The 23234-nt window shown below is 39.7% G+C and overlaps 3 protein-coding genes across 3 annotated transcripts in view; 2 read left to right on the top strand and 1 right to left on the bottom strand.

Annotated features, from left to right (window-relative positions):
* LOC135937839 (titin-like) overlaps positions 1 to 23234 on the bottom strand; it is a 50137-nt gene that overhangs the window by 15685 nt on the left and 11218 nt on the right. The window contains exon 2 of the mRNA XM_065481112.1: positions 128 to 291. Coding sequence (XP_065337184.1) covers positions 128 to 291 — 164 coding nt within the window. The remainder of the gene's footprint in view (positions 1 to 127; positions 292 to 23234) is intronic.
* LOC135935769 (dopamine receptor 1-like) lies at positions 6804 to 8014 on the top strand. The gene is made up of 4 exons (XM_065478324.1): positions 6804 to 6879; positions 6921 to 7216; positions 7263 to 7748; positions 7797 to 8014. The coding sequence occupies exons 1-4, from the start codon at positions 6804 to 6806 to the stop codon at positions 7956 to 7958; spliced, it is 1020 nt and encodes a 339-aa protein (XP_065334396.1). The 3' UTR covers positions 7959 to 8014.
* Positions 8137 to 10059, top strand: LOC135935766 (dopamine receptor 1-like). Its single transcript, XM_065478318.1, has 4 exons — positions 8137 to 8222; positions 8262 to 8548; positions 8763 to 9239; positions 9877 to 10059. Exons 1-4 carry the CDS (start codon positions 8159 to 8161, stop codon positions 10057 to 10059), a joined length of 1011 nt encoding a protein of 336 aa, XP_065334390.1. The 5' UTR covers positions 8137 to 8158.

Raw genomic sequence — 23234 nt, 5'->3', positions numbered from 1 at the left:
GAAATATTGTTCAGTCAGGATAATAAATGGAGAGGAAAATAAAGCACGTGTCTGACATAAATAATAATTCCCCATCGGAACGCATCAATTTGCCCTCACTGATCCCGTTTATTATAGACTAACTCACAACTTTGTCTCCTAGGTGTTTGACCCTGCAGGGCAGGTAAGCCGTCTGGCCGACCTGCACGGTGATTGTGGCGCCACTTTTCACGTCTGTCTTGTCGAAAACTGGCTGTTGCTCCTGTGCTTCCTCCTTCCATCGCATTGGAGAGCCGCGAGTCCAAGAAAAATCTGTGGAAAAAAGGTAAATATTTTTTTAGAAAAAGACCACATTCAGAAATTTATTTGCCAATCAATTAATGAATCCAAATTTAAAAATTTTACAAAAAGATGTAGTCATATTAACATAAAATAGGTTTTCTGACACATTCGCGTTTCTTAAAATAATTTTTCATCAGACTGAATGCAACCATCTAATTTTCGAAGAAGAATTCTTATTAATTAAGAACAGTTCCAAGAAGGTTTGGGATTCACTGCAAGATTTTTTAGAAAAAAGTAATTACGTCCAACACTTAAAATAATGATCAGTAACATACACATCTGACCCTTTTCTAGATTAACAATTCCATTCTTCCAAATCCATTCTTCAGAACCGTCTGAAAAAAGATTTATTTTGCTAAAAACTAGTTTTCACCAAAAATGGATGCTATTCTTAATATTGCGTGATTTTCGCTCATTTGGTGCCTAAAATCAATTCTGCTCTACTTACCATGCCAATAAGAAGTTACAGTAGAGAGCTTTACAAGCTAACGGTTTATCTGCAGCATACATTTGAGCCGATTTTCTCCAAAATTAAAATGGTAACCCGGGGAATTTTAAGCTTTTTCCTAATATTTAGATAGTATTTTAAGTAAAGGTAACAAGAGCGCACTCTGAAATAGAAAAGCTGCCTGATAGCAAAACAGTCTATTTGCAATGTACATGAATGAATGAACAGGTATAATACTTCAGCTGATAAATTATAAAATTTTGGAAAATATGAATGTGAAACCCAATTTCCATGCTAATACGAAGGGGTGTTACAAAAGCAATTACCGTAACATAATAACATTACTGCGGAAAGCTAGGCTGTAAAAATATCGGATCCGTATGATGAAATGCCTAAATTGAAAACTACATCAAAGAGATGGGCGCGCGGTTTAGTATATCGATTACGCGCTTGACATTCTATTTTCCGATCTGATAATTCCACATAAATTTGCATGGTGTTCACATTCATTTCACAGAAAGCTCTCAATCGCTGTCACACGCCGCATTTTATCCGCGATACGCCGCTAAAAATGCAGAGTCCAATTTGAATAATAATTCTACCTTTGATTTCGCACCAGCGTGGGAGCGTGCTGAGGGGTCGAATTTGCATGACGCCTGCCATTAATTGAAAACGAAGCCAAACTAAACGCGCACACGTGCACTGATATCTCACTCAAACACTGACAGATGAGCAGGCAGGTCGGCACTTCATAGTTCTGCGTGCGATTTGATGACTGAGTGAGTGCGGCCGCGCGCTAATGAATGTGTATTGTGGGGGTGAAATGCGCACATTGCGAGGCCTCCTGCGTATTGTGGGCCCTCAGCGAGCAAAATCAACACACAGGAATAGGTTCAAATTAATACATTTGTTATTTTTAAATCGCCGCGAGCGGTGAAATCAAAAATATTTATGTTAGAAAAAATTATTTTAATCGACATAATATCCAGCCATAATTTTTAATCAACATAATTTATCATTTTTATTAATATTTAAAATCTGAAATTATAATATTGCTTTATATCATTTTGGTATTTTCCAAAAGGATGAAATCGATATAATGGCTTTTTTGGCTACTATTTTAAAGTGTTTTATATAAAAGACATTTCTCCAAAGGAATATTTGTGGTTCTTTGTTTCTTAGATCCACGCTTCCGTGATTTAAATCAATTTATAACAAATTTCCAACTACCATAATTTCTTAAAAAGGGGTTGGATATCGATATCAATAAACTTTACATTTTTGGAATCTTATTTGATTTGCATACATTTGGACGCGATCGTGTTTTTTCCAAAATTTTCCAACAGAAAAATGCCTAGGAATATCATGTGCAGAAATGTAACGAATTGAAGCTGACTTTAATTTGTTCTAATTTTATACTTTTTAGGTTGCCATAGTAAGAAAAAAATAAGTTTTTTCAGTGTGCTCTTCATGTTAGTGTTAATTTCCAACATTTTTTTTTTAGATTTGGAGATGTGAATTAAAAATAAATTCAAACTGCTGTTTCGACCGCCGTCGGGAAAAATCCAGACTCGCAGGAATTAATCTGGCACACGAAATCACAGAGCAGACCTACGCTGCAGCATATAGCAGGATGGTTCCCTGCACAAATCCAGTCCATTCTGCTGCGGATTATTCGAGTGATTTTGACTTTGACGAGCAGTCCGCGGTATTTATGTGATGCGCTCCATTTATGTGTCGAGCCCGCCACTGCCACCACTGCGTGAGCGCGCGTGTGTTGATAAATAATAAAATACATAAACGCATCATCGCCGCCGACTGTAGCATAAACTCTCTCTCACACACACGCTGCCTGTCAGCCGCTTTTATGATGATACTTTTTCATCCGGATCTCTCTCTCTCTCTCTCTCTCTCGTGTTTTAGTATCAACTGAGAAAGATGGCACTTTCTATCTCTATGAACACACACATGCCAGACGCAGGGGCTGAACTCGTAAAGCATCTGATGGGAATAATAATATTTTCTCTATTTACCCTGGGAATTCGGGATTTTATGTACGCAGCAGCAGGCGTTTAACTAAATTTCTAGATGTTGATTCGAGGAAAAGGCAGAAAGGGCAGTTTGTTCTTTTTTAAAGTGTTGACAAGCGGGGATTAATGAGAGATGATGAAACACAATTTCATTGTGGGCATTTTTGTCTGGTTTCCAAGAACGGATATTACTCACTGGCTTGCTTTGGAGCTTTTTTGCACCCTCTAAATTTACACTAATTGAAAAATGAAAAGGTTTCTAAACCGCAATCCGAAGGGGGTTTCCTGTTCTCTGTTGATTTAGCTACAAAATGAGCACGAATCACGCGATTTTACAACTGTCAGATTATCTCAAAACAATTTAAAATCTACATTTTGAAAAATACTCCCGAACACCTGTTAATATCAGAATTAGAAAATTGTCAATATTCTGTTGAGAAATGTAACTGAATTAAGCCATATCTAGTTTACAATGCAATATTAGCAAATATTTGGTTTCTAAAGATGTTTTTTCTTCATGGTGGGTCTCTTTTAATTTTATTGCTTTTGAAAAAAAAACAAGTTTGAAAACCGAGTTAAACCAGAGAAATATCGTGTATTATATTGGGAAATTTTTCTTATTTAAATTATTTAATCCTTTTTGAGCTGTTGGAGAGTGGGAAGATTTGAACCAAAAAAATTAATAAAGATTTGAATTTGATCGTTCATCTTAATTTTGGAAGGTAAAAGCATGTAAAATAATCCCTGATATTATTGGCACAGTTGAAATAGGACCAAAAGACAACATGAATTTGCTCCAAAATTATCTAAAAACTTATACCAAATAAAGCTCTAAATCGGCTAAAATTACCCATTTTTAAACATTTCTATATCCCTAAACCTGAAAATCAGACATTCTTTTATTGAAATGCCTGGATATGAACGCTTTTTGTGTTGGCTTATGCTATTGCCGTTAATGGAAAAGCTCAGAGCAAATTTTACCAGAACTTCATCCTGGATTTTTGAATAAAAGCAAGCCCAGCGCAACGGGCGCTATTTTGGGCGAGTTCCAACGCACTTTGCGAGTCTCTGTGCTGCAGGGTACACAATGAAATTTAAGCAATTAATAATGTCTGATTCTGTGCTGCCGGCGCATGCATGCATGCACAAAGCAGAGGCCTAGACGTGCTTTCAGGCACACGTTTTTCCCCGAGTCATTGAATTTTAAATCGCGAACACGTGCGTGCACGCGGGGGACGGCGCAAATTTCGTCAAACGTCATTGTGCGCGTGCGGCGTTTAAACTTTTAGCAACTCTACACGCGGAAAAAAGCAAGGCCTTGGCACATTGTGTAAGACTTCATAAGCCGAGTTAAATTAGCAGGAGCGAAACATAAGCCCGGCCGGCGCCCCTGCGCCACATCCAGCCGGCAGCCAGCGCCTCATCATCTTCATTTTCTGCCTCTCAATTTCAGCGCGCGGCCCTTTCATCTCGGCCGCCGCCGCCACCGCTGCAGCAGCAAATCCAGCAGAGCTAGGGCAAAACTTTACCTGCCAGCCGCGCGCGTCTTGTATCCCGCAACGCATCCAACGCTTGAAATCGTGCCAAACACGCAAACAGCTCGGTTACATTCGCAGCTTGGCTGTCAAGGCCTCTTTTCACTCGACCCTTTCTGATATTTTTTCCTGTTGCAAAATCAAGGTCGTTGGAGAGACGTCTCAACGTCACTTCAATCGAAATGGAAGCCAAATTAAAGAGACAAATTTTAAATGATTTTGAGCTCACTTGCGTCAAGCAGCAAATAAATAACCAGCTCTCCCGAGATTTTGGCTGCTCGCCAGCTTGGCGGGTGGACGACGGATTTGCGTTATTTACTCTCGAAATGAAATTACTTCTCCTTTACTGCTGTGGGAGGTGACTGACTTTGTTTTCGCGAAGACAAGTGCGGTCGAGAGCTTTGTTCGTAATTGAAGGACGGAGAGTGGGACATGCTATACACAAACTATTTTTTTCTTTTCGGGACTGTTAATTTAATTTTTGTTGCTTTAAATTTGTGTTGTTGAAAGCAAAAATTATCTGTGAGTGGTTTCTATAAATTTTGGAACGTTATGTTTGAGGATAGAGTTTAATTAATTTACTCAATTTGGCTCTGAACAGACGCACCAATATGGTACATGACTGATTGGTTTTTAATTGAGCCAATGATGAAGAGTAAATATTTGAGTTAAAATGCCCCAACTTCTAATTATGTACTACCCATAATGTAGAACTCAGGAACAAATATGAAGTGAGGAAGAAGTGGCTTCTCCTTTGATTAATGTGTTATTTGTAATTGCAACACTTTATTTTGCTTCGACACAATATCCGAAATAAAGTTTTGCATTTTTTCTTGTCAGTCAAACACAATTTTGACTACATATCCAAGTTAGAGCTTGAAAAATCAAAACCACGTCATCACATCTTTAATGTGCCTTTCCCCTTTTGAATTTCAACCCTACCTATCGCCATTGCTTTGAAAGTCTCTTATATTCTCTGTCTGATGGCATGATTCACGTCGCCGAAATAAAAAGCCGCTTTTTGCTGAGCTTCTCTCTCAAATAATCGCTCTTTAGTGCGCGCGTACGAGACCGGACCAATGTAAACGGATTTTTCAAACACGTTCTTTTTATGACTCGCTTTTGCCACACTGGACTGATTCTAAAAGTTAAACAATTGGCACGGTTTGTTTTCGTTCTCTTGGCAGATAGAACGAGTGAAAATAATCCTTTTGTGATGCGTGGTGGCATCTGACAAAACGTCTTTTTGCTCCGTTGCCCGCTGATAATAATATCGCGTCGAAGTTGACTTTGACGGGGACGAGTGTGTGTGTGTGTGCATGTGTGTTTTTTCATTTCTCTTGTTATTTCAATGCAAATGTGCCGAAATTCCTACGCGCGCACGCGTGCGACTATCTAAATCCGGATTTTTTCCGCCCCGCCAAGCAAAACAGCAGAGCGTGTCTCCTTGAAAATGCTCGGCATTGCGGTTTTAATTAAGTTTTTGTCCACTCGAAGGCCTTCGTGGCTTTACTTTGATGGGAGGAATTATTTTTAGGCCTGGAGGGAAACAAAAGAGTGGCGCCGCCGCTAAATTGGCCACAAAGCGTGAAAACAAGCCTAAAATTAAAATGTTTGCTTGGCCTCCGAGACAAACTTTTCCAGCACACTGGAATTCCAATTTGGACCGAAAAATTGTTTAGATGGAAAGTGTTGGGTATTAATATCATAAGCTTCCCTAAAGTGTCTCTTCAGGCACACAACCAATTATAAAAAAGATGTTTTGCACTAAGGAAGAGAAGTCAAATTGTTTCATTTCATAATTATTTGTTGGAACTCGAAATTCGTTAAGAGCTCCGTACTGCTTTGAAGTGCCGGCGCTTAATTTGCGAATTAAACGCGAGAGTAAATTCATTACACGCAAGGCAAGCGAGGGAAATAGAGAGTGCGAATGGTGTGCATTACGCGCCGTCGCTGGATTTACGGCTTGCACCTGCTGTGGTTTAGGCGCTGGCAATTCAGCATCAAATGATAGCGCCACACCACCGCACTTCCTTTCAATTGCCAGCGCACTTGATACCCTCTCTCCGTTCGCTCTCGCTACAAACTTTGTCATCGAATTTAATTATGCTGTGCACATACGCAGACATAAATGCTGTTTGTCTTTGCATCGCACGCTTCTCAAAGCCTATTTCACCGAGTTTCAAAGAGCAGGTCTTCCTGTTTTCAGTTAATATCCACGCACAAACATTTTCGTTGGAACTAATGTTGTCTTTGCAACTTTTGGATTCCGATTTCTTTTATAATTTAAACATTTATCGCAAAAATGTTGCTGCAAAAGCGAGCACGTCACGCAGGTTGCATACTCGCGGCCTTGCAGGCGATTCATTCAACTTTTTTCATGCTGCTATTCAACACCTAAATATTAAATTTTCATGTTGATAATTGTTCAATTAATTTTTATTGTTGCCACAATACACATAGCTAAACATGTCGTCTTTGATTCCTGAAAGCGTCGTTGCTAACGAGCCGAAAACAAACTCGATTATGGTCTTGGCCCTCTTGAGTGAGTCACATTTTCCAGCTATGGCCAACTATGATGGCCAGAAAAATCAGGTCTGATCACCAGTCTCGGCGTGCTGAGCAACCTGACAATCCTGGCGACGGTGTGGTTGGACCATCGGCTGCGAAACTCAACCTGCTGCTTCATCTGCTCGCTAGCCGTGGCCGATCTAGTGGTGTTGACGTTCGCGGTGCCTCGCGAGGCCTACCAGGACTTCCTCGGCTTCTGGCCGTACAGTGAGATCATGTGCGACGTGACCATCGTCGTCGACCTCACCTTCTCCACAGCCTCCTTACTCTCCATCATGTTGCTCGCTGTTGACAGGTACATGAGCATCAGGGTAAGCGAAAATCTATTTTTTTTCCATTGTCCTAAATTTGATGCAGATGCCATTCTCCTACTCACACTGGATGACAAAGAAACTAGTGGCCCTGACCCTAATTGCCGTGTGGACCACCTCGATCGTGACGATCGCCGTTCCAATGTACCTAAGCCACATGTACAACCACCACGAGCTGGAGGGCGAGAAGATGGTGTGCCTGGCCAAGTTCATGCCGTACTCGGCCCTGATGGTATCCTTCTTCAACTTCGGCTTGCCCTGCACCGCCATGGTCTACATCTACACGCGGCTCTACCTGCAGGCAAAGGCGGCCTCTGACGAGATCCGCAAATTGAAGAAATCCCTACTGAGAGCGGATGACGTCGAGAACAGGCCGGCGCTCACGGTGTTGCAGCGCTTCAGGAACGACTACAAGGCGGCCATGACCGTCGGCCTCATCATGGGATCCTACCTCGTCTGTTGGCTGCCCTTTTTCGTCGTTGAAATCTTGCATAGCTTCAATCAGAATTGCTGCTCTGACCTGGCGTTCAAGGTGATACATTTTTTTTTTTTTGAGATCCTTAACGAGTTTGTAAAACAGATTGGAATTTGGATGGGCTTTGTGAACAGCGCTCTGAACCCAATAATATACGGTTTGATGGATAAGAAGATTCGGGCGGCGTTCTTAATGTTTGTTTGGCAATCGTCCATCGCTGCCATGCCACGAATATCTGATTTTTACAAGGACAGAGACTCAAACTGATGAACTAGATTTATTGTGGATTGTGATTCACTATCGCTCAGTTCAAAATAATGTTGAAATTCATTAAAATTTTTATATTAATAAAACTGATTGCTTTATGTACTATTTGTTACATACGTAATTTTCATTTTGAAATCTAACAATTGAACAACAATGCTTGCCGAACAAAAGAATTAAAGGCAAACTGTTAAGGATAAAAAATGGATGAAGGCGTGCAGCAGATCCTGACCGAGCCTCTGAGCCTGGCAATCTTTGCTGGGATTGGCAAGTGCAATGAGAACTCACGATAATATCTTTCTCCAGGAATTGTCATGTTGTGTAGCGTGATCAGCAACTTTGTCATCCTGGTGGCTATCCACGTTGACAAATCGATGCAGAGCGTAGGCTACATGTTCATCGGCTCTAAGACCGTGGTCGACCTGCTGACCTTCGTGCTGGTGGTGCCGCTGGCCGCCGTCGATGACCTGCTCAGTTACTGGCCTTTCAGCAACGCTCTGTGCGACCTATGGCTGGCTTCGGACATCACGCTGGTCACAGTGCCCATTTTCACGCTGCTCGCCCTTTCCGTCGACAGGTACATCCACATGAAGGTGAGTCAAAATAGGACTTAATCGAGGGAAAGTTTATTGTTGGTCGATATTAATAAGTTGGCCTTTTGCTTAAATAAAATTTAATTTTCTTCACCAAGCAATATTTTTTTGATAAATTTTGGAGGCCAACAATTTTTTCAAAAACTCAAAATTCTATTGAGAATTCAACCGTTGCTATCAAACTTTGTTCTGAAAATTTCCTCCTACTGTTCAGTACGCCACTTTCTACCTGAGGTTCGTCACCAGGAAGGTTGTTATATTGGCAAACGTGCTGGCGTGGATTCTGTCAACGGGCGTGTTCTTAGTGCCGTGGACCGCTGATCTCCACCGCGTGGGCCTCCGCATGGACACGCAGAACCGCACGCTGTGCATCGCCGAGTTCCCGCCGAGCCTTTCGTTCACATTCTCGGCCCTGTCATTCGTGCTGCCGAGCGCTTGCATGTTAGTCGTCTACAGACGCATTTACTCCTACTCGAGGCGCACTACCAAGGAGTTTGAGCTCATCTTCAAGAGCCTGCAGGTCAACTACCCTGAGCTGGACCCCAAGATTCCGTTTCAGTCCGAGTGCAAGGCCACCAACACCATCGGCATCATCATGACCATCTTTGTCGTCTGCTGGGCCCCATTCTTTGTGGCAATCATGGTGAGGGCCATTTACCCCGAATACTGTTGCGCCAGATGGGTTTTTAAGGTGAGTTTGAGGGGAATAATCAGGGCTGTTTTAATATGAGACTTTTTTAATGGTCTAATATTGTTTGTAATTAATTGTAAATTCTACCAAGTTAAGGAATTTAAATAATATCGTGTTAATATGTATGCAATTTAATGGTATTAACTGAAAAACCACTACTTGTATTATATTCTCAAAAAATATTGCTGTCTGGTTCCAACATTTTTATAAATTTTTGTCAAGACGTAACGTTGTATTGATTGATTGGCATTTGATGAAATTTACACGTAAGCTATTCAAACGAATGAGTAATTTATTTAATTTCCTTGTATGTGTCTAACGCGACATTTTCGTTATCTCTTTGACACTTTCCGGCCGTTTTAATTTAAAATTGCTTTTATCTGGTCTAAATCTCACTTAGAATTTGATTTTTAAAAAGGAAATTAAAATAAATTACTTCGTCAAATAATGCCAATCAATCAATACAACGTTACAAAGAAATCCTCTTTTCCTGATAATATTTCAACGTGCGTTACAGTTGGTTAACAACATTTTGCGCTCACTCTCTCACAGAGGTCAAGAGCAGCATTATAAATTGTCTAGTATTATGCTTCAGTTTCAATTTATCTGATTGATTTTATTTTTTTCTTGTTCGCAGGCTGTGCATTGGCTTGGCTACTGCAACTGCGTGCTGTGCCCGCTGATTTACGTGTCGACGAACGCACGGTTCAGGGCGGCATTCGCCAAAACGCTCGGCTGCATCAACGAGGAGACGTACACACGGAAAGTCAGTGTCGAGTTCGAGAAAGCGAAAAAGCGACGTCGAGAGTCGAAACCGTGACAGTTTTTTGCGGGCTGCGATATTTCGTAAATTAAACGAGCGCCCGGCGCGTTTCTGCTGTTGAGAGCACATTTTTTAACCCTGCTGCGTGTAGCAAAACTCAAAAATAATTGCGGCTGCCGGGTGTCATTAGGCGCTGACGCCGCACTCTGTGCGCGCAACGCGACTTTCGCATCGGCCGGCGAATTTTCCACGCCAACTTGACGAATCATTTTTTAATGCGCGTGACTAAACAGATTGGGGGCCGGCTGTGAAAAATGGAGTGCGAGTCGTAGGGCAAAAACACACGAGTTATAATTTGGTGCCGAGGCAAAAATCTCATTTGCTCGACAGCGGCGTAATCCCTTAATCTCCCTTATTTAGCAAACATCGCCGCCCCTAAATCTTGTTCGCCGCGCTTGGCACGCGGCGGCGATGGCAGCGACAAAAAATAATTCGTCGACTCTCACCACTTTTTCTGTCGCTGCGCGGCCACGAATTTTTCAACGGCACTTTGGAGAACGTGTGTGTCAGCCTCTCATCGAGACAAACGACCGTTAAACGCATTATTTGTTTCCTAAATTCTTGCCACCTCCTCAGAAGGGCGTGTTTTATCTTGTTTCTCAGAGTACAACATTAAATTTAACAAGCTAATCGAGGAAAGACTTCATTCAAAGCAGTTAGTGAGTCACGAGCAAGTCTCAAGCAACTTTTTTAAACAAATGAGCCAATGCTGTTGGATACATCATTGCGGCCTCTTAATTAGAACAACAAGCTAACTATTCTCATCCATCGTAGCGTCCAATTTGGTGATTCGCAATAAAAGAATGGCGTCCGTTTGTTTTGCTAACATTAGCTCTGCTTTTAGTTGGCTTGGGGACTGCGGAGGCGACGCTTGTGGACTTCTGGCGCGCTCTACTCTCTTTGTTGCTCACATTCCGTGGGCCGCTAAAATTAGTTGAGCAAGTTGTGAGTGTGGGGTCCTGGGGACAAGAGCATTGTTAAATAAGTGCCACGCGCTGCTTGGTGCGTGCGTTCGCCTCGTCAACAGCAGCGGCCGACTGAATTATCTGCATTATCATCGCCTTGTTGGCCTATTAAGCTGTTGACATCGTTGCTACTGCGTTGACAGTACTTGACGCCGATTTCGCAAGCAGGAAAACTGGGATGGAGTATCCTTTCCTTTGCGCAATCAGCAAAAGGTTTCGCAAGCTTTTGGCCCCTTTGGAACAAAAAAAAACCTCAGGATATTTTTGGGAGCATGCAAATCTAGATTAAAGTTTTGGTCAACGCGAAAAAATAGGAATTTAACATTTTTGATATAAGAAATTATTTAATTAGTGCATTGCTTGTTTTTTTATGCAGAGTCCAGAACAATTAAAATGTAAAAAATTACTATATCGACTGATTCTTTTTTTATTTTAAAACTTCAAATTTGAATCAAAACTCACCAAAATTGATCAAAAACTACATTTTAAAACCAAAATTGAAAATTTGGACCATATTTCAAGTTACTAAATTGTCGAATAAAAAATGTCGACCACTTAACTTGATTCACATGCCGTTTAGAGATACGAATAAAATTATGTGCAAGCTGAGAGCCAAATAAATCTATTATTGTTGTTGTTATTATTATTATTATAAATTTATAGAATTTACTCCCTGGTTTTCCTTGCATTGAAGTGAACCATATCATTTTTTGCCTTCAGTCTAGCACTACAACCCTCCAAAGCTGAATTCAATCTCCGAAAGTTGGTGCAAAAACACCAACACATTTTGAGCTAGGTATTTCGATTGAATGCGGTGCTTAATTAAGCAGGTGCCGCGCATGATTGCGAGCACTATGAAGCGCGTGTGTTGCGCTCCTCTCATCTACAATTGTAATGAGATCGCGCGCCGCGGTTTCATCTCAGCGCCGAGTGATTTGATTTGAGACATTTCGAATTCTGATTTCAGCATGCACGAGCTCTTAAGTTTGACGGAATTAAACTTGCAAATCGCACGCGAAAGAATATATTCGCCCGCGCTGGAAGCTCCTTTGAGACGAGATGCAACATTGGTTTTCACCGTGCTTGGGGATTACGCTCCACTTTCACAGCACACTGTATGTATAATCAAGTGGTGCGCATCATTGAATCCCATCATCATCATCATCATGATCAACACCACGTTTGCTAGTGACTTATCTGAAGGAGACGTGTGCGAGTGATTTCTTAAAAAAATAACCCGCTGTAGTAAAAGAATAAGAAATGAGTCTATTTATGAAGGTCTCAATAATTTCTGACAATGAGCTGCTGAAATTGGTGTCTGATGGTGGCGCCTCTATTAGCCAGTTTGCAAGGAGAATTGAAATCACACGCAAAAAAATATGGTCAATCTAGGATCTATGGTTTCTAGGACGAATGGAAAAATCTCTAGATTTCCATTTTCATATATAATATTATAAAATAATCTAGGTTTATAAGTCGTTCCAAATCCACAAGCAATTAAATCGCTGGACGCTGTTTTTTTTTAATTAGAAGCGGCAGCTGCATCTCTCCAGTTATAACCGTTCGCCTGATCGATTAAATTAAAAATATTTGTACCCGACAATATTTTGAGATCCCATTCCCGATTGTTAAGAGTGAAACGCTCCTTGATCTTGGAACAAATAAATTCCTGCACACTTGCGTCAGCATCAAAGCAAACAAAGTATCGCACGAAATGTATTCAGTGAGTTTGGAGTGGCAGAAAAAGAAATATAAAAATAAAGTATTGCGAGCTGCCCTTTGTGATGACTCTGCATATTTGCTAATACCCACTATTGTGCAAATCAGACACGCGGGACATGGTTAGCGAGAGTGAAATCAAGCGACTATTAAACGTTTAACGCGCCGAGCCTCATCCATAAATCGCGGGCAAATAGACGAGCTTAATTATCTCTCGGCGGACGAGTTGCCGGCCATATGCTCCGGGCGGCAGACGGAATGACGTTTTTCTTATTAACACTTGGCACCAGCGGAAAGTGACGAGCAGGAAACTGAATTTCTCGCCGCCGACACAGCCATCATGAGTGTAATTTAAAGTGTTGTTTCGAGTTTTGAATATCATTGAGCACAAACACTGCTATAAATTCAGTAAATTCCATGCGAAATGATTACGCCCAGGTCGGCTCTGATGAAAATACTGTTATTTTGATATTGTACTTTGTAATTGAAACTCAGAACCAACTGGAGGGCTTTGCACAACGTTTCTGGTGTCAGATAATTCTGTACCAATTGTAGTTTTTTTTTATTTATTGCTTTTTATCAAGTTTTTAAAGTCTAATTTGACTGTTATTTAATTACAAAGCCTTTGGCTAGCATTGCTGAGTGGATTTTTTTCGTTAGTGATAATCTTGGCGGTGTTTGGCGGTCAAGTGCAGACTGATTTGCCCCTACATTTGATTCTCTGCACTGCAATAACGAGTCAATTAGAATATCCGCATCTACTTTTGGCAGCTCGCAGTGAAATTAACATCGATGGATGATTTCCAGGCAGAGACAGCTTTTCCGTTTTCCTTTGTCGGCGCGGGTGTTGCACAGGCACAGGCTGTTGCTGCAGCCGATTTTTCTGGTGAGCACCTCGGTGGCTCTATGCCTGTGTGTGTTATGAATTAATTACACGGCTGCGGCGGTGGCGGCCGGGCGACATCTGCTTATCTCTGCTCGGACATCTAGAGCCCATAAATTTCATGCACCGCGTCCGCCGACGCCTTCATTTGCATACACAGAAAGAGCGAAGCGAGCCAAAGTTTGCACGAGACTCTATTCGGCGTGCAATTATGAATGAGAGCCGCTTTTGTTGTTAAATATTTGCATTCGGCTGTCGGAATGCAAATAAAACCCCCTGCTGTTTATGTTCGCCTCTCTTTTAATGCTTGCGGTGTCATGAAAGGAGACCCTTGCCCTCGCCGCATGAATTTATTAGTGTGTGCTGCTGGAAAATTAGCCCTTTCGTACCTGGCAATTTTACGCCTTGTCATTTGTGTGGCGTGAAATGTTGTTGCCGCGTGCACAAATGAAACGAGCCCACGCTGAATCGACCCTTTTCTGGCATCCTAGAAATGATCACCGCACAAGGGCTGAGATAACTTAAAACAGTTTCTTGCGTCTAATTTTCTTTTAAACCACACAATACTACGAATCAAGCACTTTTAAGACTTTTGAGCCACACATTTGACTGTCAAAAACTGCCGGAAACGCATCTAACAGCCGAACAAATGTGAATAATCGACTTAAAGTAAAGCTTGACAAAAAAGAGTGAATAAGCCTTTACGTGATGTACTTTTTACTCTCTAGGTTGCCGTTAAAATTTACGAGAAAATCGGCTTCAAAGTTTGCATGGCCGTGGCGAGCACTGTCTTCTTATTGAAAATCATATTCTATTTCGCCAGAACGGAAATTAATTACCTCATAGATCTCACTCCGTTTGAAAGATCGCAACGAGAGGAATTAAAAAACTGATATATAAAAATATTCAAAAAGAAAACTCAAAATCAAAAGTTTAACACTGTTCCTTGGTTTTTAATTTTATTATCTATGAAAATTCAAATTTTTACTATGAGACAGGCAGATAAAATATTTAAACTGGTTAAGCTTACTAAATATTAATTGCTTTTGACACCTGTCAAACGGCAGTGCATAAATCCGGTTAATTTTCCTAGAAATTTGCATCCGCCGCTGGGCTGCGGGGTCTGCTCGGCGCGAACGAACGCATTCTATGTTATTTGCTTAATGCCTTTTTAATCAGACTAATGAGTCAGAGTTTTTGGTCACCTGCCAGCGGCGAGAGGGGGTAGCTGCTGTGCACATACTAAATCAATCAATCTTGCAGCTTGTGTGATAAACGATCGCGTGCACCAGAATTCTAATGGGAATGCACGAAATGCAGCCGACGAAAATGCTAATGTCGTGTGTGTGTGTCAAGGGAACATTGCATATATATACGAAGAAAGAGAGTGGCACACAGACAGCCACTTTGTTAATTATGACTCCGCGCGTCTCATGCATGCAAGGGGGGCGGCTTGTGGTTTGGTCTTGTTTATTTTTACGGAGTGGGAGAAACAAAAATATATGTAGATTATAAAGCGAAAGCTAAAACATAAATTTAATTATGATCGCAGAACTGTAAAGTATTTTTAATTTTGTGTTAAATATACCAGTTTGTAAAATCTCATATGCACATATTTGATTATGTTAAGGTTAATTTATTTAATGTAAAAGTATTTAATACGTTTTCATACGGAATAAAATGTTCGTATTTTTATTAATAATTTTGATACACATTTTTAGATATATAATTATAGTTGTATCCTCAAATTAAATACTTCAACCTAAATTATCATTCAAATTTTCGATAAATTTGCGGATTGCATTACTTGCTTATAACGACAATTTATTATTTGTTTAAAAAATTTATATATCTCTTCAGTGCTTTATGTTAGGATGGTACAAGCTTAATTGTTGAAATAAAACAGTAATTCATAGTAAAGTAAATTGCAAAGTCAACAAACAACAGTTGAAATCGTGTTATTAAAGTCTATATGTGTAAATTCATCTCGACATTTGTCAAGGTAACAAAATACTTTTTCCCAGAAAATGCGATAGCTAAAATTACCCGCACTAATCGATTGGATTAATAAAATATATATTCTGCCTACTAAATATCGCCTAAATGGCACAGGTATATAATTTAATCAATAAAATATAAAATTTTCATTTCTAAATTAAAAATTGTTTAATCCAAGACAGGATTGTGTAAAACAATGTTTCTCTAAGCATAATTAGCTTTTATATTTAGCATAAATTTAAAATTTTATATAAATTGAGCATCTTTAATAATAATACTATTTTGCAAATAAATTGCAAGGGATCCGATGCTCCAATTTTGGTGAAACGTCAAAGCAGAAATGAGTATCAGTCCCAAAAGACCGCTTTCGCCGTCGGGCTGGTAGGGTGAAATTGTGTCAGTGGAGAACGCGGGGGCATCGTATCTCGTGCGGAAAATAAATCTGCGTGCAGCGAGCAGAAAGGCGCAGTGGCAGCAGAGAGATTCGATAATCCCGGAATATTGTTTGTTTGTTCGTCTGCAGTGAATATTGAGCAGTGTTTGTCCTCCCAGATATTTATGCAGTGGCCGCCGATGCTCCCTCTTTTTATTTTCGCCGCCACCGTGTGTGCGGCAGCCAAGCGGCCATAAATTTCTAGTCTCAAGGGAGCAAAATCCGGCCCTGCTTTTCTTCCGCTCGGCCAGTCGTCGGCCGGGAAATAAGGAAAAGTGTCAGCCGCACCTTCCCTCCAGCGAAAATGAGCGCGAATCTCGCATGCAAATCCTTTAATCCGCTGATTCATTGAAATATTGTACTTCCCATTCGCAGACACTTCCAGCTAGCCTTATACTTTGTGCGACTGACCGTTCAGCTCTACTTTCTCCATCTCTTATGGGGAAACTACTAATTTGCAGTTTATTTATGAGCGATTTTAAAAAAAAAATAATAAGAAAAATATTATTTCTTCAGCTTGGGAATCAAAAATGATCATTACTTCATGCAAAGAACTAAGAAGCACCATTTTTTCTTTATATCAACCACTTTAAAACCCCCAAGTTGTAAATTATGCAGTATTTTTCGATGTTAAGTAAAAATGAAAACGTTTAAGGTTTTATTTCGGTCCAAGCTTTGAATTAAAACTAAATCATTGAGCAAATAAACCTTAACAAATTCTGAAGTGTATAATTTGTCAAAATATTTTCCATGTTTTAATTTCAATTTTTCTTGCAGTTTTTCATACTTTGGAAAATAATTTTGAATTTGAATTAGGATTGAGTTGAGTTTAATTTTAAAGAGTTTTTATATTAAATATTTTATATTATATTTCAAGATTAGCACTTAAACTTATACCATTCTTAGAAAATAAGCTGACCAAGAAATTTCATAGGAAATATCTTCAAAAATAAATTTAGAAACTTCAGGTAAAAGTTTTAACTCGCCAGTTTAAAATGTAATATAATTAGGTTACAGCTGAAACAATCATAAATTAGAAGAAAAGAATAATTTCATGAACTGGAAAATGTCGCACATTGTATTTTTTTTAGTAATTTCTCAATTTAAGCAAATATACGACAAAAGTAGCTTTGAGATGCGCAAAAATTGCTTTCTTTGACACGCACAAATAAGCCCGACTCTGGTTTCATTGGCAACGGCTTTGAGGCAAAAAGGGCGTCGCTTGATAAAATTCGCCCTTTGCGAATGCTTCCGGCAGCGACATTTTGTTCGAATAATTCGTGCGCACATTCGAGGGCAGCGCGCGCGCAAAAAGTAATAAAGTATTTATTATTGTGGCGATGAAAAGCGACGGCGCTGAATAATGTGTTTCGTCGTCGCTCTGAATGGAATATGAAAGCCGTGATTTAATATTCAACCGGCGAATTTTCCCGGCGAAACGACGCCTCGAATTTATTATTATATGCGCTGTGCTGTTGCAAAACTTGAAATAATTTGACTGAAAGCAGGCAGCTCAGCGAGAAGGAAATTTCTGCGATTTCAACATTTGCAGTAAATTGTGTACTCACCAAGCCGGGAATAGCAATTTTCGATTTCCGCCCAAATCGAAAATGGCCCGTGGCCCGTGGCAAATACAAATAATTATTTGGAACGCAAACAAGCCCAAATCGAATCAAAACTTTTCGCGTGCACTTGCGTGGTCAGGAGAGCGCCGAAGAGCCATTATTCAATTTTCCACCGCCGTGATTTATTTCATTATGGGCCGGAATATAATTTCGCTCCGCCGGGGACATGCGAAAGCGTGTAATTGACGAAAAATTGATTCTGCTTGCGCAAATGATTAATTATTCACCACTCAGTTTTCGAAACCGGATGAGATGCACTCAGGCCAAGGTTCGAATCGCATTAATCGATTTCTCCTTTGATCCGCTCGTAATAATTATGTGGGCGGGCAAATTATTGATGATCCCTCAGCAGGCGGAGGTCAAGAGTAATCGGCCCCGGCCGCGAGCTGCTCGTCTAAAAAGGCGAATTTTGGGAAACGTAATTACGGTTATCATAACTCATCGCAAACGAGAGAGGATTTTTAACAATATATTGCCAGGCACATCTGAAACAAAAGAAAACAAGAACTTGGGAGTAGAAGAGATTTTCTATCTTTTCTGCAATGCCTGCGCATTGAGCTGAATAGAACATTCAACAGAAATTTAAAATAAAATTAACTACACTATAAAGAATGAAAGTGGCAAAAATACCTTGATCGTGAACTTCAGTCGTCATGCTGTAGAAAATCACACATTTATAAATGAATTTTTAGTGATTTGGATTGTTAAAATATGTTGGTTAGATTTTAAAAATCATTATACGTAATTTTAGTACAGATTTCGAGTCAGTTTAAATAAATAAGAGTTAAAATAACCGAGAAAGACATTAAAAAAATAAAATTGAAGTTCCATTCCAGTTTTGGTTTTTCATTCCATCAAAATCCTCTGTGCTACATTCAGACACCAGGATATTTTTTCATTTATTTTTCATGTTTTCCTGCTCAGAGAAAACCACGACAGATAATGCCAAAGCCTTTTTTCCTAAAATAAATTCTCGTTTTAAAAATTTGAGGAAAGAGTAGCTTTTTCCAGGCCTGCTGATCCACAACAACAATTCGATTAAGTTCCCTCTGTGTTTGCGATGGTTCCGCGAGCTGATTAAATGAATTTGCCGCTAATGCAGAGCACGTGTTGTTGTCATAGAGGACGCAGAAACAAAAACCGGCATTTTTTTCTGCGGATTAACCCGAGGCGTGGGAAAAATGGCTACAAAAGAGTCGTGTGCGTGTGTGTGTGTGATGAGAAAAACAACAATGGGGGACACGACACTCCAGCAGCAGCGAAGCACGAGCCGAAGCCAAATATTTAAGCGAGATCCGCAAGAGTTGTAAATAAAAAGGGCTCTCGAAATAGCGGCTGAAGCGATCGGCGATGGACACGAAAGATTATTTGTATTGATCTGCAACCCATTGTTCTAGCTGGTGTTTTTTCAAAGCTGCGCACATAATTCACAGTGAAATTAGAGCAATTCGAGACAAAATTAACTCACTGGGTTTGTTTGTAGCCGTCGTGTCACTCTCAACTAAAAGCATTATCCACCGTCAGCCGGCGGAGAGGGCGTTTTATTTATTTTTGCAAACAGCAGAGCACAGTTGAAATATCAAACAATGGAAACACACACACACTTGGTGCTCGAGAATGTTTTCATTCCATTGGAATAAAGAGTGACGTGTTTCGTTTCGTGCATGTGTCGTTGCTCGTTGGCTCTGGCAGAAGACGAATTAATTAGCGTACGCATCAATGGACCCGCACAACGGGCATCTGCAGCGCAAAAAACAGCTTGCTTAAGTCTCCGGGTCTGGATTATATTTCATTTCATCGCCCAGCTCGAGTGTGCACACGTTGCACGCCGAGTCGAGTTCCTTTCCTCCTCGTATTATTTCGAATTAATTGAGAAATGCACACTGAATTTAATGAACTTCTCTATTAATTTATCTGCGTGGAATCAGCTTTGCGTGTGTTTTTTTACTGAGACTTACCACTTCATTAGTGAATTGTATTGTAAGCCTGATAATTCACCTTATTCATTCATGATTCAAGTAATTTTGCAATGAAATCAGAAAAATATGACGAGACACGGTGAATTGTGGATTTGTTGCAATAAAAATTAATGTTGAAGTTCTCAAACAATTTAAAAGCACCCTCGTTTTTTTAACAATTTAGATCAGACGAAAAGACCTTGTCCGTATGTACCCTCATTAATTGGCAATGCAAAAGGAAGTGCTCATGTTTTATTAGGTTTGATATTTCAATATAACTAAGCGCGTCTAAACTTATTGTTAGTGCGAATAGGGGCTGCACGTCCCCACACTCTTAAATTACAGGAAAACCGGTGGGGTTACCAGTGAAATGGTTTTGGTCACCATTGCTAATTTAAGTGCAAATCAATATTGCAGCCCTAAATTATCGATGATATTCTTGCTGTTCTCTGATTTGGTTTGGAAAATATTTTTATAACACTTTTAAGATCAGCACGCGAGATTGTTCTTTTGAATCAGGAATATATCTGTGTTTTGCAAGTAATGTTGATAGATTATGTAGTAGGTGGCAAAAGTGATAATAAAAGTTTATAAAATTACAATTTTAGATCATGAAATTAATAAAGTTCAAATTTTTCATAAGTGGAGTCTCATGATTTCTCTTTATCAAAATTAATCGTTTATTTAACAAATTTTTAGCAATTTTTTGATAATTTTTCTCTTGAATAGAAATAGAATGTTTGAAACTTTTATTACCTCTTTTTTTAGTTATGAAAAAATTGTTAGCAATTTTAATAGAAAAACTAAAACTTAATTGTTTCTGAAACTGAGCTCGCAAATAATTTCTTGTTTCTTTGCAAATTTTGCAAAATATGTTTTAGAACTCTTTATAAAAGTCAATTTGCTTTTACAGCTTGGCGCGGGCGGCGATAAAATCAATTCTTTGACATGGCACACATTACACCAAAGCCGCAGCAGCATGCTCACTCATAAAAATTTGATCCGATCCATCAAGTCGCGTGTTAAAGCCAATCTGATGGACGCGCAACATGAACATGATTTTTATGCGCACGCGGCGCCGGTCGGGGGTGAAAAAAGCGGACGCCACGAAAAACACATCATCCCTCGGCGAGCAGCAACATCATTAGAGATCCGATATCTCTTTCTGCGAAGCTTTGCGACCGAAAAATCGCCGCGGACGAGGAAACTTTTGATGTTTTAATTTTCTGGTCGGAGTGCTGCGCGCCTTTGTGCGCCCGTCCGATCCGATCGAAAACAAATTCCAGCAGCGAAAGGTGGCCGTGTTTTTGCAGCGACGGCTCGCTGATTTTCGCAAACGAGACCAATTAAATTCATGGCTGTCAAAATTCGCCTGGCGAGATTTCATCTTAATTAAAGTTGTGCTGAATCACCGCGTGACACTCATCCAGTCGTGAAGCAGTATTTTATTTCAGGTCAGTTATTTCACGAGTTGCCGGGGAGCAGCGGAGGCTGCTGTCATAAGGAGCGATGTGTTAAGGTCAAATCTTTTTAATTCAAAACAGGGGAATATGCAATAATTATAGCTTTTATTAGAGTGGCGAGAGGAACAGGTTACATGATTGTTTTGGCCCTTGAGTCATGTTTCAAGCAAATTCACATCAGTTTTCAGTCCACATTTTGTCAAAACTGTATAGCTTTTTTAGAATATTACGGAGCGTTTTTATCATTTTAGGAAACGCAATATCTGATCTCCTCTTTTTCCAATTCCAAATAAAGGTGTGCATTGGATGCCACTCATCACGTCTAGTTAAATAATAATTAAATTCAAGGTAATTGTGGATCTGAAAATAAGTGTATTTTTTAATTTATTATATAGTATTGGCTGCATAATATAAAGTTAAAAAAAGGATTTCACGGCCAAATCTCAGCTTCTATAATGGTAAAAGGTTGTAAAAATTCGCACACCGTCAGACTATAATACTCTTAACCTTCCCTTAGATAGTCAAATCAGTCTAAGGGTGCCAACAAGTAAACCCTTTTTTGCCTATATTTTTCAAACAGCTTTATCTTTTGCATTGACCACTGAATTTCGTGCTCAATAAAATCACAATGAATTTTATTACTTTCCAGCAATTTTGGTGAGCTTGAATATCCACATGAATATTTTATTTATTAATTAAGTTGGAATTTAGTACCAAACTAAAAAAAAATCAGTGGCATTTGGTATCAAACATTTAATTAGTAATGTGGAGAGGGAATGTATGCAGAGAGTTAATTATTTACAGCTTTCAATTACCGAAGAACTTTAAAAAAAACATGATCACATAAATTCGGTTTAATTGGCAAAATCATGATTGCCTTAGCGCTTCAATTCTCACGCAAAGCTTAATTTAAAATCATTTTCCGCTCAATATTTAATTCGTGTTTCATTTTCAATCCATTAATTAATAACAAACACACAAATTAGTCATTAACATCAACTTGTTCGAGTTTAAATTTCTATCCTTCAAATTAGTTTACAAATTACGAAGAAAATATCCGTTTCACACTTCTTTACCTAAAACATTTGAGCTCGTTGGTATACTGAACGTTTTTCCGCCTGTTTAACACAAATTAAGAGATGTATACCGTTTCATTAAAACTTTCGAGGGGAGTAGCACACAAAAACACTCCAGGGTTACCTGCATGTTAGTGGTGCTGCGTGAAAACGTGTGTAGTAATAATTGCGTGCGTGTGGAGAGACGAGAGAGAGAGAGAGAGAGAGAGAGAGAGAGAGAGATCGTCGGCAAATAGCCGAGAGTGCATATAAACTCTGAGGCAGCAGCTCGTTTGTCTCTTTCTCTCTCCAGTGCCCAGAGAGAAAGGGAGAGTGCACAAATAATAAAGAACACGTGTTTTGATGAGCATTCTCACCGAAAATATATACACAGGGAGCGGGCGGGCTGGTGAACACACACAATAAAAAGTAGACGTCACTCTAGCGGTCGGTTTGGCTGCTGGCGGCGCTCGCTGGTTCGTTTTTTTCTCCACCGCAAAACACAAAACTGCGCGGTGAAAAAACGGCAGCGACTTTATGGACGCCAGCGAACGTGAAGGGCTAAATATTATACGCGCGCGGCAATTCCAAAAAACGCGCTTTTATTGCGAATCTTTTTTACCCGCTGAGCGAAAAAGAGTAGCAAAAATTTAACAAACGGCGGAAAATATGCAAATGCCCCTTTCCCTGCTGTGTTGTGACAAGCAGCCGCTCTAGAAAAGTGACATGTTTTTTTCGGCGTGATAATGGAAACAAAATTCATCATCTAAAAAAATTGACTAATAAAAAGAAAATTTTCAATGGCTATTTCCACAGGAAAAACAAAAAAGGAATGTGATTTTTATTACATTATTAGTTCTAAGTTCATTTAACATGCACTCTTTGTAAAAGCGGAATGAGAGAGGTCGCAATTTTGGATTGCAAGGAGTGCGTACCTAATTACCCGAAAAATAATTTTTCTTACTCCCATCCTAGTTTGAAATGAAATGAAAATTTGCCGAAAGAAAATTTCATTCGTAATTCGTGGTTTTCGAGTTTTGGAGACTTTTACGGCTGAGTTCGGCATGGTCGAA

The sequence above is a fragment of the Cloeon dipterum genome, chromosome 2 (genome assembly GCF_949628265.1).
Source record: "Cloeon dipterum chromosome 2, ieCloDipt1.1, whole genome shotgun sequence".
NCBI classification, from domain to species: Eukaryota; Metazoa; Arthropoda; class Insecta; order Ephemeroptera; family Baetidae; genus Cloeon; species Cloeon dipterum.
This window is presented reverse-complemented; position numbering and strand designations above follow the sequence as displayed.